Here is a 21,121-nt window from a genome sequence, read left to right on the forward strand (position 1 = left end):
AAAAAGAGAAATAAAAACAAAAAAATACATATTTAGTTTGCTGCAATTAACAATGGTTTAAATAGCGTAAATAAATTTGAACCAGGAATGCTGTTCTGACATTGAGTGTTTAATAGTTGCACACTTGTCATACTTTCCATAAGACACACCCTTGCCTTTAAAAAAAACTATTTAGTCAACACAAAAAAATATAGTCGTTCCAGACACTACACCCTGATCTAAAATACTGATTATCTTCAGTTTCTCAGGTAAAACATACACAAAACAAAGTCTAAAAACATATTCAGATTCTAGATTAGATTAATTTAAAGATGTAATCCTTGTAGAGTTTCAGTCTTAGTTGAATTAGTGATGCCTGTGGTAATATAAACTACTAGAAGCTACAAAATAGTGTGTGTGTGTGTGTGTGTGTGTGTGTGTGTGTGTGTGTGTGTGTGTGTGTGTGTGTGTGTGTGTAGTCTGAAAATTACAATTCAGTGCAAAAAAAGAAGACTTCCACACTAATAGGTATAGATTTGATACAGATAGCCATTGTTTTATAGAATGGATTTAGAGTGGCAGTTAAAGAAAAGGTCAACTGTAAATAATGAGTAGATTTAAAAAATAAAATAAAATTAAACCATAAGGATTCCAACTTTAAATTAAAGCATCTTTTTTTATAAACATGTAAGCTTATCAGTATACATGCAACAGTTTAAAGGTCATGTTCATGAACACTTTGACTCATATCTTAAAAAAAATACAAATTCTTACTCTTTCCTCTTGCATTATAATGTCCATCATCCAGATTTACAATCTAGATTGTAAGCCACCTGTACAACACACAAAATATCCATCGCTTTGTTCGATACCCACAGTAACATTTTCTTTATTCTCATCGGGGAAATGTTTAGAAAATAAATAAATAAATATTTGTGTTTCCCTAAAATAATCAGAGAATTGTTTCAGAATAATAATCTGGCATCCTATTAATACTGTTCTAACAAAATGTGTAATACTCGGTACAATCCTGCCTATCAAATTGCCAAATATAGCTTTAATATCATGTACAAGAGGTACAGAATCAGTACCTTAAAAAAATAAGAACAAATTCCCAAAAGTTTGTTTCTGACAAGTTTTGAAATAAAAGAGCATAAATGACAGCTTTCATTTATAAAAGAATGAACAAACAGGATGATATGTATTCAAAAGTGTCCCAATATTCTACAAGAATAGAATGAACCTCTTTTTATAATCAAAAGTCCATAAAAAAAATATCAAATTTATGCATCTACGCATAATTGTCTGCAGGCAAATTGGTTGCCACCTTTTGAACAGAGGTGGAATTTATTCTGATGAGGTCAGTGCCCTCGTATAGCAGCTCTTATTTAGTCATGAGTAGATAGTAATAACTTCCCGCCCTCCACCTCTCACCAGAAGCACCCTTTCCAAACCTTCAGTCAGCACCTCCAGAAACTCCATGTCTGAGGTACCGTTAAAGAAACTATACCAATTAGACAAAAACCTATACATTCTGTATACACACTACAACCCAAAACAGCATTTTTAATTTCAGTGGCAAAGGATACAGTTCTCATCTCCGTCTGTGTTTCGGGGTGGTCCTGGCATGTTGAGCAGTACTAATCGAGCATCATGGGATCTGTTTACTATTACTTCGTTCAGCTTCACAGCTGTATGCATTCTCCGCACATTGGACTGATCCCTGGAATGTAGCAATGGAGATAGTTTGATTTGTGCCTCTAAAAGGTTTTCACTCAGACACACAGAGAAGTAATAGATAAATTTTCAACGTGTGTGCTTTTAGTGGTTAAAAGTAAAATGGTTTAATCATTCCAGAAGAAGCTGAAGCTTAATCTGACTTAGTCGGACTCACGGTTTGAGGCTTATGAGCTCTCTAAAGTTCTCAGGTGCATTGTTTTTGTTCCTCCTCTCAGCCTCACACTTCTCTCGAGTCCATGTCATCTGAAGCTTCTCTGGAGGAGCTTCCACAATCTCCTCTTCTTCATCTGAGTACAGACTCCCCATACGCACCAAGGAGTGTCTGTCTTTAACAAGCTGAGCCTTGGGATTCCATAGGAGTCAAATGAGGTTTTATTTTGTCACTCTATTAAGCTTAAACTCGAAAAATGCATATATTTCACAAATATAACTTTCCGGAGTTTAACAAGGTTCAAAACAACCCTACCTCTCGCTGTCTTTCTGCACTGGAAAGCCTCATTTGCCTCAGCATTTGGGACCTCTGCTCCATCATTAATGTTCGTTCATAGGTGTATGCTGAAATGTCACTATCATGCTGGAATGACATTTGGGGAGCGGGGGAGTAATGTTAATGGTTATAGTAAATGAAACATAGGGAGTTTGGAGGTGCAAACGAATTCATTCATGGTGTTCTGTTATCTGAAATATTAAGTTAAGCACTAGTTTGTTCCAGCTTTTCATTTTTCTTCACGTACAGGTTGGTGGAGCCTTATAGTAAGCAACGAACTTGATGTTTTCAGTTTAACCTGACGTCATACACGACTGGTTTGAGATTTTTTGTTAAATGACCAAGTCACTAACATTTTTTTTTAATCCAAAGCATAAGAATTCCTTTTCTTTTTTTTCAAAATTAGTTGTATAAGTGGGACTCACCATCTCCACCACTTCCACCTCAGCTTCTATTCTCAGCTGATAAAGAAAAGTGGCCAGATCTTTCTTCATCTGGATGCTATTGTCATCCATCTGGGCTACAGTAAAGATGCGCATCTTGCACTTCCTCCAGACCTAAATTACAAATAAAGTCTTGAGATATCACAACGATAATATACTATGCAATAAATAAATGATTAAAAAAGAAACCTCAGTTTTAAAGACAATTCCTAGAACAGCATATAAAGTCAAACTTAACAAAGGCGGGTTAAAGAAAAGGAGTTATTTAAGCAGATTATTATTAAATCGTGTTTTTGATGAAAAGTGAAACATTTAAGCTCAGAATTAACATGAATTTTAAAAAAAAAAACCCTCACATATATGTAATACTTTCATCTCACCTTATGCTGTTTAAGCAAGAAAGGCAGCAGCATTAACATCCCCCCATCATGGACAATCCACCACACATCAATGTTGCCATCTGTGAAACGTTCATGGTTGCTTGGATAGAAGGACACATTTTTGGGCACCATCAGGGCCAGCTGTGCAGCTGTCGTGCAGCGAACCGTGTCTGGGTTTGGATGAAAATGTGCAGGCTAAGATATTTACACAAATCACATAGTATAAAAAGTATACTGGATACAGATAATGCAAACAAATGAGTGGCTGACTAGATATATCAATCCAACTGAAACCCATGGTTAAGCATCCACAAGGTATATTTACAAGTTAGACTAGCTTTATTATAGAGGTTTGTAGATTGTCTAAAACATAATCTGGGTAAGCAGCCATCACTGGGGACCCCGCTGAATTTGTGAGTTTTCATTTTCTTAAGATTCTTACTTATAAAAGTCTTCCAGGCTCGAGGGTCCTCACTCTGTCTCCAGCCATATGGCCATCCCATTACGACAGTGTTGTGCTTCATACCACCCAGACCACATGACTGGATCAAATGGACAATGCCCTCCCGTACCTTAGATGCAACCACAACCTGGCAGAAGCCTTTGACCCGCTCAATTTCCATCATATTCTTGATAGCCTGGGAGGGGAAGAAATATGTGGAAAGACTGAATAGTAGTTCTTTATAAAAAAAATAAAAAAAAAGTTTTACATTGGTAAACTACACATAGTAGACCTACATAATAATCACTGAAGAAAATAGATAATTAGTTATAGAAATGGAATCACAGATGACAGAGGATGATAATAAAGCTATTCATCAGATAAATTAAATGCATGTGTTTGCCTCCCTGCTCAGTATCCACAGTATCCATCCTAATGAAAAATATATGAATAACCTCAGCATTTAGTGAACAGAAGATGAGCGGTTTCAGTATTTTCTTGCAACATAGCCAACAGAAAACCTGGTTCTGTTGTTATATTCTCTGGGGGAGTCATACCAGTCATATCACATTAGGAAAAATCTTACAGCACTGCCCCTTATTTTGTCTGAAATGGCTCATTGGTCGTTAGACCGCTAACAACAAGCACTTTGCTGCCATACCCTTTGAATAACATCACAAAGGCATTAAAAAATAATGATAAAGCAATCACCGCTGAAGAAATGTGACATAAATTTCACAATTCACGCTGAAGCATTTCTATGCTTCATTGTGTTTTTCAAATTACAAAGGGTGTTCATTTGTAACAATCAGCCGCTTTCTCAGCAGCACAGTATAATAGAAAACAATAGAGTGCTCCATGCATCCCTTTCACGCGTCTACCTGCTCAGCTGCCTGCATTTCTCCATAGCTGTCCAGGAAGTTACCGTGGATAACAGAGCCCACAATGGTCAAGCCTTTTCCTGCTTTCAGCTGCGAGGCAAAGGTGAGCAGTCGGGGATATTTTACATGGAGGTCCTCATCTAGTTTCAACAGCACCAACAGTTGAGGTCTGCAATGCGGAAAGTCATAGATTATATGAGAATGCATCCTCTCCATTTGCAATGTACAAAGTAGTAAATAGCAAATGGAGAAATTCTAATTCAGTGCTGCAACTCTGACCAAAATAAGGACATCACGAATACGCTCATGACAATGAACTATGACTCACCATAAACAAGGAATGATGAAAGAGTGGGCTGTGACTTTGTGCTTATTAATTACAAACTGTAGGATTGTTGTTTAACTACTGAAACACCAGTGTTCCAGTTATTTAGACCCATATCATATTTGTTTCAGTATGAATTAGGTCCTATTGAAATACTGAAGTCTTAGGACTGATTTCCACATTGACCAGAATTATTCAAAGTATTACGTGAATACCAAAAGTTTGCCCAGTTACCTAGATATTTTTGATTTTGCTTATTAGGCTATCATCTTTACATTTAATCTAACTATTGCCTTGATTGAATTGTTTTCTGCAGATAGTGACTTTTTTTTTCTCTTTCATTGTGACAGGAAGTTCAGACTTAGTGTGGCAATATCAGTGTGGCAAGCTAACTTACTGAAACTCCCAAGCAGTCACGCTATCAACTAAAAACAAGGGGGGAAAAAAAAAATATTCTGACCAAAACTTCTATAACATTGGTTGTGCTACTTTAAACATAATACTCAATGAATATGTTGTGCTGTTACAAGGAACCAGTACCAATGTCAGCTATTTGCTTGTGGTCAGTAGATTGCAGGATGTTGGATGCTGCTTTGTTTATTGTGTGTACATTCTTCTCATAAATGAGAAAACTAAACTTTTATGTCCCAGCATGCAGCATGTTCCTCGAAAATGGGATCCAAATGTTAGTATCTAAAGAGAAACAGTCAACGCTGGTGTTGAAGTGTAGCTATACCTCCAGTTCTTTGTGTGTGGTGGTCCAGCCTCTAGTCTTAGTAGGGCATAGCGTGCAGCGCTAAGAGAGAGTCCTCTTATGCCATCTCCCCACTCCTTCTCTGCTCTGTTTTTGTTTAAGAGAGGAAAAAAGTCATAGTAATGCAAGACAGATGAAATAATTAGTTGTCAAATGATATTTACTACTTGTATGCAAAGGTCACATGGAAAAACAACCACCACAACAAACCACATGAAAATTTATAGTTGCAGGATAGGAACATCAAAACAGTGTAAAGTGAATTCCAGACGTACCCCTGGTACTCAATGTACTTATAGATCATCCCAGCAATGCCCATGGCCACAATGGCATAGTACCAGGAGGAGATGAACATCAGAGCAAGGCACATACTCATGCCCAGGAATGACAGAGCCCTGTTAGTACGATACATAAAAGCTGAAATTATTTTTTGCATGATAACGTAGGTGCCACTGGTTCTCATGTGTCACCAATAAAACTATAAAGGGTGCAAAACTAGTAAAATTCATCATAAAACATAAATATACAACACATTTACTTACCAGTGGTAATATTTGAACCTTGGCCTCCAGTTTGGTGTGCGTAAAAGAGTTTGCACTGCACAGGCTAAGTTCACAAAGAGATAGCACATCAAGAAGAACCTGTTAAAAGGGCACAAAATAAAACATGTAAAGTAGATAATATAGTAGAGCACCACAGAGAGGAAATTTGATGCCTGAGATAAGTAAAGTGATAAAAGATTTTAACAAAAAGACAAAAAATATATTTGATGGCTCTGATGAAAGAGAAAGGCCTGTTTGTGGAATATATGCTCAATATTTTACAATACATAATATCATATATGTGAGCTTACATGGAAAGGATAGGAGCCACCATGTCCAGAGAGGCAATAAGGATCCCCAGCTCAGCGATAAGCCCAGTCAGCAGCAGTGCCCACGTAGGCTCCCCATTTGTCTTACCATGACCAAACACCTAAAAAAAATAAATAAATTCAAATAGTTCGCATAAAGCAATGCAAATGTCTTCGTGCTTCATACTGTTTTATATTCAAACAATCCTGTAAATAAGATATTACCTGATGCAAATAAGTATTGGGAAGTTACCGCAATTATTCAAATATTTCAGGGGGAAAACAAAACAAAAACCCCAAAAGAAGGAAAAAAATGAAAATTGGATTAACCTATTTTCTTATTATACTGTATATGTACAGAGGCTATTTCTGTTTTGCAGAGTTGCTTTAATGTTTTTCCCCTACAGAAATAGCTGTTGAACCACATCAAAGCTGTGCTGTCCTACCCTCAGGAAGGGAATGATGTTGTCCTTTGCAATGGCTTGTAGAAGTCGTGGAGCTCCTGTGAGAGACTGCAGGCCTGCTCCAACAGTAGAGAAGAAGGAGCCAATAACAATGACCCATGGAGATGGCCAGGCAAGAGTTCCCACCACCAAATTTTTTTTAACTGCATCCCCAAACCTGCAAGTACAAGCTGATTGAATAAATATCTAACTACTATATGTATATTTATTTATTTCCAATTGTGAAACCTTACCATTTACAGTAAGTGTTGTAATAGTAAAGTCATTATAATTGCAAAAATAAACTTACTTGTCCCTAAGGACTACTCCTTCAATGCATGAGCCAAACAGGACCACAGAACTAAAATCTGATTACCATAAGTTAAGGATCTCGAAGTAAAACCAATGTGCATTGCATACCTGCTTTTCAGTCAACTTTAAATTGCAAAAATAAACATTGTGAGTTTGTATTCGCCAGAAGTGAGGATACAAACAAGTGAAGTGGTGGTAATGGCTAAGATAGTTCCCACAGGGATAGACTTCTGAGCATCTTTGAGATCACCAGATCTGTTGGAGCCTGCCATGATACCTGCAATAGGAATGGACCACAGATAAAAACAACACAAATTTTAAAACTGTTAAACAATGCCCCCTACTGTCTGTAGGGAGCATTGTGCCATCTCCACACAATTTGACTGTTCATGTGTTACTTTAGAAATGAGAACATGAAAGGTAGCATAAAATTACTAAATGCATATTAATGCTTTAAACTCTAAAGAACATTCATATAATCGCACACTCAAGCTATTGTCACAACCATGTCATGTTTGACGAATGTAATGTTTAAAAATGGGTTTCTACCTTTCCAGTAGGCTGACGTTAGTGTCATAAAAGCTGTATATCTTATTCTTAAAGTTAGATTGTCAGCTTTATCATACTGTCCTACCTGTGGCAGATGGAAAGAAGATCCCCACCAGAAGTGTGAATGATGTAGCAATATCTGCTGAGACATACATGCCAAAGTTCTCCAGAGCCCCATGGGCATTCACAGACTGTAGCCCCGCCTTCTCCAAGAGCTCTCCTTTCTCTAGGTAGTTTCCCCACATGTTGTCTATAGGATGAAAAAAAAGATAGATTTGATGTTTAGACAGAACTTAAAATTGGACTTTCATGAACTTCAACGCCTCACTGCCATTGAAAAGAAAACTTCCTGATATCACATTTATCTCTTTGTAACGTAAGACTACATGAGATTACATTAAGAAAACACTAGGGCAGCTTGTTTTCTACTAACTTGTATGCTTCATGCCACCTCAAGGGCAGCCTACTCTTAAAATGCAGAATACCAAATACTAATACCTTGTCAGTTTTTACCTCTAATAATTCCACTGCCAAGTCCAGGGATGCCCTGTATCTCTGTCACATTGTTCTGGATAAAGTAGTCATCACAATGAGCACTGCTCATGTTCCCTGGTAGGCAAAACTTATCCCACAGCTGACTGGGCGCTGTGATGTTGCCCTTTATTATAGTTTTAGCACAGACGTCGAAGCGATCTCTGACCAAAGTCCTGTTGCCCAACATGCAGATCCTACAACAAGAACATGGACAAAAGATGAAAATATCAACGTTACACATCAGTATAACATAAAACATATCAGCTGCATTAGTATAACCATCTATTAAACTCATACTAATTTGGTCACCATTTCTTTTTTTTAGGAATGATTACCTCAAATTGACTTCAATAAGCCTGTTTAGGCATTTAACTAGTTTTTCTATTTTAGAAAAAAAAAAACATAAAAAAAAAACATATTTCTCACCATGTTTTGTTAAGACATGTTTATTTTACTATGACTTACGGGAATTCGGGTGGATGAGTCACAGATTTGATTGCCCCAGCATAAATCGCGACAATTGAGATAATCACACAGGCCAGAAAAAGAGAGGCCAACTTGTTGACATATTTGACTCCTACAAAAACGACCACAGCCATCAGGCTGAGGCATAAAGAGCCATAAACTCTCATGTTGTTCAGCATGGCACTGTCACTCCTATGGGGCTCCGTGTCATGAAAGATGGCTGCCTGGGGAACCAGATATTTCTAGAAAGGAAAACAAATACAATAAAAATCATAGCAGGATATAAACCCTATACAGTATAAAACCCATAGTATGCAACTAATAAACCATATCTAGAACTATATTTTACTATACAAATGTGAGCTTGAATGCAACAGGAGAATATCATTTTGGCAAACTGACCAAGAAGATTTCGATGGCCCCCAGTATGTACATGGCAGAAGCAAAGGTAGTGCCCAAGTAGAAACACAGCCCCACAGCTCCTCCAAATTCAGGACCAAGTGAGCGTGAGATCATGAAGTAAGCTCCCCCAGCTATACACAAAAGACATCAACACAAAACTTCACTGGAAATTTCTCTCATTTTCTTTTTCGAGCACCCAGCAGATTATATAGCAAATGCCAATGTGCAATTTTAATTAACTGGCAAAATAATCTACACATATTTAAAACGGATAAAAAATAATATAGAATAAAATTAAAGAAACCTTTACACTGAACTGAAGAGAATAAAGATGTTCTAAGTGTTACCTGGAACAACTCCATTAGTAGCAATGGCACTCATAGATATGGCTGTCAGCATAGTCTAAAAAACAAAAGAGAAAAGAAAATAAACATATGCAGACACCACGGCAACTTCTCTTTCTTGGGTATAATGTTAACATCTGCAGATCTAACTGATAGCTAAGGAAAAGTCTTGGTATTCATCTAGTCCTACAAGGATCAGAATATGTAACTTAGAACATGCACAGTATTTGTTGAGACAAGACAGTGGGGGCATGGTGAGCAGAAAAAAAAACTGTTTAGTTTTGAATAATTGCTGCAGTTTTACGTAATCCAACATTTGAATTTGATTGACTGGTTTAGCAACAAAACATTGGCTAATGTCCCACACTGGTCGGAGAACTAAGCAGGTTTTATTTTGTGTGTATATCTGGGTATAGTGTGCTTGCGCATACTAACACATGAACAGCACATAAGGACAATCAAGAGGGACTGTACGATGCCAGCCATCCCGACAATCCATGTCAGTCGGAGAAAGAGAATAACACCAAAGATGTTCTGGAGACACGGTAAGTAGACTCCCATCAGAGTGCCCATGTTGGGAGACTGAGAGGTGGGGGGGGGGGGGGGGGGGGGGGGGGGGGGGGGAAGAGAGAGAGAGAGTGTATTGAGCATGACATTTCAGGAAACAAGTGTATTGATCATTAGTATTGATTGATGTACTTTTTAAAGGTCATTCAATCATGTTATCAGCTCGTTGCATGTATCCAGGTCTTACACAGCCACAGTCTAAATGCAGAGTGTAGAAAGGCATTAGCAATCAATCAGCAAGCCTTAATAACATGGACAAAGTGGCAGGGAGAGAACCACCAGAGGAGTATAATGTTTCCAAACCTCAAAAGACAGAGTGTACGGATTTTTAAAACAGTGAAGCACAGTGTTCCCTTGCTCTGCCCCGACTACTGACCTTGGGGGTCTTCCTACGTGACGCCTCAGCACTCTCCTCCTCTTCATGCTCTTTGGCGCCCTGGGTGATGTTGGTGTAGTTGACCAAGCGACTGAGCAGAGAGGAAACCTTCGGCCGGATGTCCAGCTCTTCCTGAAAGAAGACAGGACATGAAGTTAATCTCAGCAGATTGATTTTAATCTATAATCTGATAGAAATTCTGCACAGTAAAAATAATAAACCTCAAACAATGCCAGGTTCCTGTCATAGAAGTCATTCTTCTTGCTAGCAGCATCAGAACTGTTAAGGAACGGACTGTCTTCTTTATGGTTGCCATGTCCTGTTAGAGAAAAGGGATAGAAAAGTAAATAAAAACATAATGAAAACAAAGATGTGGAAAACCAGCAGTTTAGTTTAGGCCTACCAAATGTTTTTCTGGACAGTAAGTATGGCAAACATTATTCTCATTTACATAAGCAAAGCTAATGACTGATTCACTAATATGAGGTATGGTTCCCAAAATGTTTGTAAAGGCTGAAACAATATTGTAGCATCATTACAGCATCTTGTGATGGTAAAGTCGAGCACTTCTTTAACAAAAAATAAATGAAAGCTATATGTAAAATGGACAAAAGACAATGGCTCAGTGAGTCTCAAATCCCATAAAAAGTCATCGATGGATTTACACCAAAACAGACATCAACACTTCAAAGAAAGAACACCTGATGGATTTTTTTTAATTAATAATTATCTGAACTATATAAAATATGTGACATTATTACAGAGGAAAAACATTATCAACACTATTGTTTGTACAGGAGCAAAAAATGAAAACAAAAAGAAACAAATAGTAATTCAATTTTTTTATTCCATAGCAATTCTTCTTCGCATTTAACTGTCACTGCTAATTTTAATTGAAACATCTTAACAGCGTTCACGAAGCAGTAATCTTTAGAAAGACAATTCATTCAGCAAAATTGCAATGAAAGGCCAAAAGCAGCACAAGACCAGGTGATAAATAGGATTATAATTAGTTTCACTCTCATTAATGTTTGCGTTTGAGGAAGAGAATCAAACAGAGACAAGCACAGCGCCTGGGGCAATTACTGCACGCAAAGCAGCTCTGCTAACTTTATCACACACACACACATTCACACTCATAGGCATAAACACATCTCATTACCTAGAAATTACCTAACCTTGGATTATTGGAGCATGTAAACTTTAACAGCGGCATCTTAAAACCCAAATGAATCCTGCAGCAAAAACCCAGCCAATGTACCAAGTGGACATGAAATAGAAAAGTATTCTCAACTGTGCAGAAAATACCAGCAAGTGAGTTGGCTGAACTTCCATGCTGGTCCTTACTCACCTGTGTTCTGCGTCCCACTGCTGCTAACAGCGCTATCAGCGAGCATACTTATGCACTTATGCACTGTTTGTGCAGTGTGCAGCAGCGTATGCTATGTTCTGCTATCCAGGACACTCGGTCACCCAGGGTGAATACTCATTCAGGGGCCTAATCTAACACATGGCGTACAGTGAGGAGGGGTAAGAGGTGGGGAGTGGAGAAAACAGGGATAATTTACTGACTCATACACACCACTTACACACATATGTAAGACACAAGCCTTCTCACAGGAATATAAAGGCTGGGTTGGATTCACGGTATCACCTTAAAGAGCAGTCTTATATTTTCTGCATTTCTAAAATGTGCTCATGATCATTCTGGATATATCTGTATGCAAAATCACATTTCGGTGCTCCCAGGCTGCAGCAAAAAGCAACACAATATAAAAGATAAGCATACATGCAAAAACCTGTTATTGAAAACCATCCATTGCAAATTCTCAGTAACAAGATATAATATGAAACTTGACATTTCTCTTTACAAAAGAAACCTTGATCTTTGAAAGTTTAAGGCCAAATTCACGTGAAACCCCTATCTATAGCTGGAATGCAAGGATGACTAGGGGGCAATAAGAGGAAAAAAAAAAAAAACTATCTCAATACTGCCATCTAGTGTTGTCTTGATGTTTGGTTTGCCATGAGATGTTCAGTTGCTTCCTGGCAAGAACTGTGACTCGGCCATGCTGAATGCTCTGCATAATAACCAAAGAGCTAAAACATCAAATAGTTAAGCGTGCAACTCTTTCCTTTTTGGGCAGGCAACATAAATCTGACTTTAACAATGAGCCAAGGAGACAGAAGGGGTTTCTTGTTAATAACCTCACATTAAATGTCTAATCTAAAAGATTAAAGATTAACTGGCCTGTTATGAAGGCAAACTGTAGTCCTGCTGTGAGCACAGAGCAGCAGAAGCTTTACTGCATGTGCTAACTTGTCATCTGTGCTCCCTGCAAAACAGCTCACAGCTACAGCTAGAAGATTTAAAACTTCACTGTGGGAATAACACAGTTTATAGAAGTAAAAATATATAAAAGTCAACTATCTATTTATCTATCTACGAAAAAATGTGTAAATAGATAAAAAACAACAACAAATCTATTTACCAGCAGTGATAGCAAAGCTGATACAGTTTTGACGTTCTGAGTTCCACTATAGAAAAGCCATCACGGGGCAGTCGGTACAACACTGTTACAACCACTCCAAAAATTTTAGACATCTGTAGTTCAGACAACAATGAAGGCTGAGTTCCAAGATAGATGTAGTGCATCTCATTGGTACGGTATAATATTAGTATACTACTAGCTAGAAGCTTCACAGCTAATATGATCCCATTGCAAAATTGTTTTAAACAATCTTAAGTACTTTAACTCATTATTTCAGCGATGACAGTTTGTATGAAAATTGTGGCGACTGAAAGTGATGGTGGCTCTAATGTTTGAAAAAGTCAGCATAAGGTGCGTTTTGCATGTTAAGAACATCCAGTTAGAAGCATTTGACTAACGTATAATTGTATTCATTTGAAAATCATACTATGTTATATGACTGACAATGGTGATATCCATGTAGAGATTTCCAAAACAACAGAAACTATCTGGCTACTTCCACTTTAACAATTTAGCTCATGTCAAACACAACATGCAATAAAATCTGTCTGTTGTGTATTAGCATTTCAAAGTTCTAAACAAAACCAAAGTTCAAGTTTATTTATGATGTTATACACTCATCAAATCTCACAAAACATGTTTGAGATATCTCACAAAATATTAAAATCCATCAGTGTTATTATGATATTTTTATTATTATTATTTTTACTAACACTATTACTATGATATAGTGATAGTAATATATAAAATGAACTTATTCCATTCAATAAAAACAAAATAAATAATAATAAACATGAGTATGGCATTACTAATATTCCTCAGGGTTAGTTTTACATTGACAAGTTAAAATACAGGGCGAAAGGCTAAGAGTGAGTGAGTGAGTGAGTGAGTGAGTGAGTGAGTGAGTGAGTGTGTGTGTGTCTAGCAACGTTTATCTACTTTGTAAAGCTGATTAGACATGGAAAACAATATTGTGGTCTATTAGCTTCTTAGGATTTGAAAAAGCCTCTTTGCTAAACTTCCTCTTTAATAAATATTTAAGACTTAACACTGGGCGAGAGACTTAAGTCCTAGCTTAGTCCATGAAGTAAGTTGGCAATGATATTGTACTAATGACAACTGAATACACCATCTGCAAACAGCTCACTCTTTCCCCCTCTGTGTGTATGTGCGTGTGTGAGTGTGTTTGCTTTTATATAACAAATTTATACAAAGCAAATATTGATGTGTCTATTCTACAGGGTTGTGCAAAGAGGATACAAATGCTGCGTGGCAGCAATACAAATAGTTAAAAGGTAAACTTGTTCTATGTTGTGCACTCAGTATGCTCTCTCACTACACATGATGGCACGTATGGCATGTGTACTGCACAAGTCTTCCACACTGGTGCAAGAAGTCACTTTCGGCTGCTCACTTGCCACAAGAGGTCCCCATAGCGGTTAGATTCACATGTTTGAATTGGCAGAGTTTTACAGATTCCCTGACAACCCCAAAGGGCATTTGTATCTCCAGCTGGAATCAAACTAGCAACCTTTTACTTGTGAATGTGTTAATCATTACTTCATTAGAGGCAATACAAGAGCAAAACAACAGGTCTACATGGTCTACATAAATGCGTAAACTCAAAGTAATATCAACCATAAACTCAAGGACACAAGACTTTTCAGCAGAACATTTTTAGTCAGCTTTCTTCTTGTTATAGTGTCTTGCTACCATCATTTTCCAAAATAAGCAATGCAAGCTCCCCTGAGAGTTTGAAAGCTATGGTAACTCAGCCAACCAGTTCTGGTCCAAATGTGCCCATTGTAGGTAGTTATTAACTAGATCTAGACCATTTTTATCTATGCAACAGTAGTTCTTCTATGCAATCAAATGACACAGGCCAGCCTTTTGCACATCACTGAGCCTCTGGTATCAAGGACCCTACTGCACGGTGTCGGAAATTCCACTTTCCTCATTGTCTTAGCCTTTGGCAAGAAATCATGTAAGCAAAGCAATGCTATTACAGCAAGGTTTGTTGTAATGACAGTATTTCATGGCGAGTACAATCTGACCAGAGCAGAGGAATGTTAACCTGCTGAGACTTACAGCCAAACATATTAACTCTGATGTGTTCTAATGATGAGAAAAGGGTGGTTGCTCAGTCTGATTACCTCAGGGGGTCGTAAAAGGTTTATCATACAATGGATTTCCAAAAACACACCAATAAAATAAATGGGCATGCCAGTGTGTCTGAAGTATTTGATAAGCAAATTAACTGTAAAATGTAGTGAGCACAGGGAAAACATCTGCTGTGTCTTTACGAAGTGGTTTAAAGTTGTGTTTTCTGTAAGTAGAGTGAATACTTGTGAATGCTTGTTTAGTGTGAAAGGTCGCACAATCTCCCTAGAATGCTAAAAAGTATGCTGCAATGGGGTAAAAGATCAAAATACTAAATATATATTTCTTAGTACCTTCAGTACTTGCACAACAAGTACAGAAGGTTTTGTTTTTGTTTTTAATCTGAACAGTACTGAAGTACAGCTGTACTGAAGTATGAGATCCTCAACATAAGCTAGGAAGGTGGAACATTCGGAGGTGGGGGTTCAAGCTAGCACTGTTGTCACTTTCATGCAAACCAGCAGATAGAACAAAGATGGCTGACGATGGCAAGATAGCTGCATTGCATGAAATTATCCATTAATCAGGGTATGACCGTCTATGTCACCAGTGACAAAATGTATTACAAGTACTTGAACTCAGACATGTTGCTTGGAAAGGTAAGATAAGATAAGATAGAACTTTATTAATCCCTCGGGTGGGTTCCTCTGGGAAATTCGACTTCCAAAAAGCACAGCAACGACCGAAGTTACAGTTACAGAATTTATTTTTATATATATATATATATATATATATATATATATATATATATATATATATATATATATATATATATATATATATATATATATATATATATATATACATACATACACACACACACACACACACACACATATAAATACAGAGACAAATGTAAATAAATATACAAAGGGGATAAATAGAATAAATAGGAATAAAAAATAAAAATACAAGTGAATTGCACATTTCAAGTATTGAGTCTATTGCACTGTTGACTATTTACAAAAAGTATTGCACAAGGTATTGTACAGTGAGGTGAAGAGGCACTACAGCTTAGTTGTTCCCCCCTCCTTTGTCCTCCTGTTTCCCCTCCCTCTCCCCTCCAGAGAGGAGTTAAACAGTTTGATGGCGTGTGGGACAAAGGAGTTTTTAAGTCTGTTAGTTCTTGTCTTGGGGAGAAGCAACCTGTCACTGAACAGACTCTTCTGGTTGTTAATGGCCGTGTGCAGAGGATGCCCAGCATTGTTCATAATGTCCATCAGTTTCTTTAATGTCCTTTTCTCTGCCACTGTCACCAGAGTGTCCAGCTTCATGCCGGTGTGTGTGTGTGTGTGTGTGTGTGTGTGTGTGTGTGTGTGTGTGTGTGTGTGTGTGTGTGTGTGTGTGTGTGTGTGTGTGTGTGTGACATTGTGTTTTAACTCTGTCACTAGCTCTATATTTCCACTCCATCCAAGTATGTTTATCTTTTATATCAGAGTGCCACCTATAGTCACCTGAAAAAGAAAACCTTTCAGAGAATTCTTTGCAATTTCTCTATGAAAAATTAACACCCTTCATGATTCCATAGACAGGACAGACATAAATAGAGAGTAAGTAGCAGCCAGGTGCTCTTAATTAAATGATCATTAGCAAGCATGAGCACCTCTTTAAAAGGCAACATTTTGACAGTATGCTGACCTGTAGCATTCAGGTGTGGCTTAACAATGCCACAATCTTCCCAGGAGTGGACATCCTATTAAACTCACTCAAAGTTCAAACCATGGAATGCTCAATTCCCCAACAATCCAGGGACTACATCTCAGAGGCTACAGGCTAAATGCCAATGTTCAAGGCAGTGCAATCAAAAAAAGACTGAACTGAAAGACTTGTTTGGAATAGTTTCCAAAAACAAAAAAAGTACATGTTAGCAGTTTTGGTGCTCTTCTTCAACTGAATAAAACGACTTTCCTTTGGACAGTCTACCTTTCCAGTGACTAATGCTTGGTAAATGGCCTGTATTTGTCTAGCGCTTTGGTCCATATTAGATCATGCAGCAGGACAATTATCTCAAGCACATCAGCATATTGACAACAGAATTGTTGGAAAAAACAAAAGCATTTAGGTGTTGCAATGCCCCAGTCAAAGTCCAGACTTTAGCTTGATTACAATACTGTGACTGGGCCTTAAGAGAGGTGTACGTAAACAAACTTACACAAACTACAATGACCTAAAGCAATATTTTAAAGCTCAGTGGGCAAAGAATCATAGAATGTAAACCCACAGCAGAAGAATTCTGTTATTTCAGGGTCTCAACTACAGCAACATAATGACTGCACAGTTTGTCCTGTAAGCTGAACAGAGCTGAATTCAGAGCCTTAAACAGACTTCGCACTGTGTCACTTCCTCCGTGCTGCATTCGTCATACTGTAGCAGACATATACAGCATGTAACACTGCCAGGCACACCACTCCCAGGATGAAATCATCCAGATCATGCACCCATTTCTTAAACTGTTTACCACAGACTACTTTCCAGTTTTTTCTTCTGTCTAAATATGGATTAATGGAAAGATAATATGGAGAAGAAATTAATATGTATGTAGCTAGAATTACTTCATATTATACATATTCCAATCTTAATTACTAAAACACATTTCTTTTGATTATCATTTTCATAAATACTTAAGTATGGTATGATGCTTTAAAAACATACATGTTAAAGAAAAGCAATGCTATAAAACCTCAGTCAACTTGAGTAGCTAAAGAGAGTTTAATTTCTACATCTGATTAACTGAAAAACAATAGGACATTTTGCTGTTCTAATCATTTAGTAGTTTCACATCCTTCTCCTCCTTCTCATTATGTTTGGCATAGTCATCCATGCTGCCTTCTGAAATTTTTAATGGTTGTTGCTTTTTTTTCGCACTTCAGGAAGCTTCTTTTGTGGGTTAGAGAGAATTATGACAGCAGGAAGACAAGGTTAAACAGCAAAAGCCTTGTGGGAAATACAAAAAAACTTCAGAGTTATTTCAAGACAACTTGTGCCATTTTTTCAACTCTAATGGGTGGCTTCCATATATTCCAGAAGTATACGAGCCAGGAGCTGCATCAACATGTGCTGAGATTTCTTATTGTTTTGCTTCAAATATCAGTCAACTGGAGACTTTGGCTCACTGAAGCATGTGTAATCTCATCTGCATCATGGAAAATGTTTTACTCACACATGCACTCCCACATTTTTGGACAAACACAGCCGAACATATTTTTAAAAAAAAAAACTAAACAGTGGCTGCACTAGAATAAATAAACTAACACAGTCACATAGTAAGAAATGTACAGTGCTGCTTGTGGTTTGTGCAGCCTTCTGGGATTTTAGTAAAGGCAGGGTGCCCCTTTAAAGGCCACACCCCATGTGTCTCTTTTATTTAAAACAAATAAGTTCCTGCTCGTAACTGGCAATGCAAACTGGCAATGCTCTCACATAATCCTACCCAAAGGCTACAAACTCAGAGCTTCTCCCTGTCTTTTCTTTCAGAGTATGGTTCCACTCTTTCTATCATGATCCAGTGCAGAAAACAGCTTAGACTGAAAAGTGGGGAGGGAGGAATCTGCTTGTGTTTTGTTTAGCAGCTGATCTATGAAAGAAAATACTCCTCTGGTACAAAAAGAGCTCCATCTTTTGTGCGAGGAAGCACTTGAGGCCTTTCTTGTTGCCGGAGTACAGGCCCCACTCACACACCACCATCCCCTTTGTTTCTTCCCACCACAGTCCTCACCCCTTTCATTGTTTCCCTTTGTTACTCATCTGTCCCTGAGTTTATGTTAAAAGACTTGCTGATGGAGGGAAAAAGCAGCTCCAATGTGATAAATGTTTCTCTAATTTTACCCTAATATCAAAAACAGACTGCAGGAATACTGCTTTCTGGCAATGGAGAATTGCCATGGTAACCATTCAACCAGCTGTTCAGAAGGCTCTCTCGGGAGGAAACAAATCTCAACAAATATCGTGTCCAGCTAATGAATTATCACTTTAGGGACACACTTCTTTGAACTATAGAACTTAAAAAGTCCCTTTGTTCAAAAGTTGAGAATTGCGTAAAAGTTATTAGACTTACCATCAGAGCTGACAGTATCTTGATGATCAGGGTAGTCCTGTCCAGTATCCCTGTAATCAACCCAGTTAATCCCCTCTAAGCTGTCGTAGCTAGCCTGAACTTGATCTTTCACTGGTACGACCGTGAAGTGAGGCATGTTTTCATCACTCTTTTCGGTGTCTCTTGCTCAAACACAACTTAGAGGGCTAGCAGTTGGGCAGCTTCAGCTCAACTCCCACTAATGGCAGCTACATTCCACTACACTGCGCTCACTTCCTCTGAAGGGTATTATCATACTCTCCGCCCACAGGCCAGCCTTCGCTGATTTTTCTTCTTCTTCTTTGGTTTTGGTGTGAACTGTAAGGTTCAGCTGTAAGGGGTGTGACACTCACCCATATGCCCAAACTCCAAATAAAAGTAATAATCTGTTGGGCACAGCTATTGTTAAAGAGTTACCGAGTCATACATAGCGTGAGAGAGTGCAGGTTCCCCCCCTTCTGGTCTCCGTGTATCATAATGACATCTAACAGAGTGGTCCTTGTCTGTTCAAGGTTCAGACAGGCAGTCCTCTGTGTAAGCAAGCTTTTCCTAAAACACACAGAGAGCAACGTGGCAGTTTGGAAAATAATCAATGTTGGTGAAGTGGAACCACAGGCCTAAAAAGACGGAGTGGGAAAAAAAGCATTTATCAGTGTAAGATGGAAGAAAAAAAAAAAACTTACTCTAGGGCCCCATGGTAAACAGGGGGACAGTTAGATGTCATTTTAGGATTTGAAGCTAGAGCTTTTTTAAGATTTAAGGGAGATGTTTTTAAAACTAACATTTGTAAAATAACCAATTAACTGAGTGAAATAATTATTAACTGAGTGAAATTAATTGTATGTTAATGGAATATGATGGTCAGCAGCTGTTGAAGCTGCGTGGGTAGCCTCTGCAATGAACTGCAGTAGCATCAGAACGAGAAGTAAAGTTTACCCTCCTCTTTCCAGGAATAGAAGCTAGTCTGCAACTATAAAACCATAAAAAACCGAGAGATCAAAGACACTCTAGAAAGGTTGTTATTAGAGTTCCTTTTTAAGATGACTTTTTTCCACATCTTGCTGCTACTGCAGCACAGGCTTTGATTGCTGAAGCTTTGTTATTTCTTTTCTCTCATACTTTTCATTTTCTTTGTTATAAAAACTATTAAAGATTATAAAACAATTTTATGCAAATGAGCTAAAGTTTTGATGAATGACAATCACATACCTCATACAAAAGGGGAAAATATTTATTGCATCTATGGATTTGTGTACTGTACAGTTAGACACAAGTTTTTGTTCAATGGCATTGTTTATATGACGTAAAAGGCATCTGACCCAGTGCAAAAGATGTACATTACTTAACCCTTGTCAAGACTATAGTGTCTATTTTTTGAAACTAAAAATAGAGTATACAGTAAATATAATGCTTTATGATATACTACAAAAAAATCTTTTTTTAAAAAGGTTTATAGTTTAATTAGGAGCAGTCAGTTCCCACATGCCATACATTGTATCTCAATTAATGTAACTCCAAATCAATTAATATAAAGGTTTAGAATATGAAAGTGTATTAAAAAAAAATCTAATCTGAATCTATACCTCTTAGCTCATATGACGTAACTGTCATGATTATAAGAATACTGAAGATGGCCTCCTTTAAAGATGTTTTCAATATATCTGATTTACATTAAAATCAACCTGGGAACACATAGTGCTTCACCTTGCAAGCAATACTTTGCAATCAATATCATACTCCTATAAGAAGGTTTGTTAGTCATCTTATGCACATCATCAACCCCCAAATTATATATGAGATCAAATTTCTCCTCAGCCCATAGTAGTAATTGTTTATAGCTTCTTCTTCTTCTTCTTCTTCTTCTTCTTCTTCTTCTTCTTCTTCTTCTTCTTCTTCCTGACCAGTTTTCTGGCTTGAAAAAGTAATACACACAAGACTTTGTCCATATAAGGTTATTTCCTAACTCATGCAGTGCTGTGTACAAGTAAAGGTCAGTGAGCAATGGGCACTGACACAAGAATGATTACTCATTCTTGTGGAAAGATGTCTTAGCAGGATTGCTAGGTTCCATGAAACGTGAGAGCCAGCTTGTTTACAGCATAGAAGATAACTTGGGAATTGGTA

General features: G+C 37.6%; 1 protein-coding gene across 1 annotated transcript; it reads right to left on the reverse strand.

Moving 5' to 3' along the window:
- Positions 1-63: 63 nt before the first annotated feature.
- slc12a4 (solute carrier family 12 member 4) lies at positions 64-19,236 on the reverse strand. The gene is made up of 24 exons (XM_080885604.1): positions 18,980-19,236; positions 10,495-10,592; positions 10,274-10,405; positions 9,766-9,912; positions 9,334-9,388; positions 8,987-9,117; positions 8,585-8,826; positions 8,099-8,313; positions 7,671-7,835; positions 7,215-7,313; positions 7,035-7,092; positions 6,728-6,902; positions 6,285-6,403; positions 5,974-6,072; positions 5,707-5,826; positions 5,414-5,518; positions 4,353-4,521; positions 3,472-3,667; positions 3,030-3,199; positions 2,632-2,763; positions 2,186-2,293; positions 1,874-2,061; positions 1,569-1,702; positions 64-1,463 (listed from the first exon to the last, which is right to left on the reverse strand). The coding sequence occupies exons 1-24, from the start codon at positions 19,113-19,115 to the stop codon at positions 1,372-1,374; spliced, it is 3,285 nt and encodes a 1,094-aa protein (XP_080741730.1). The 5' UTR covers positions 19,116-19,236; the 3' UTR covers positions 64-1,371.
- Between the last annotated feature and the right edge of the window lie 1,885 nt (positions 19,237-21,121).

Source organism: Rhamphochromis sp. 'chilingali', assembly GCF_963969265.1.
Source record: "Rhamphochromis sp. 'chilingali' genome assembly, chromosome: 6".
In the NCBI taxonomy this organism is placed as follows: Eukaryota; Metazoa; Chordata; class Actinopteri; order Cichliformes; family Cichlidae; genus Rhamphochromis; species Rhamphochromis sp. 'chilingali'.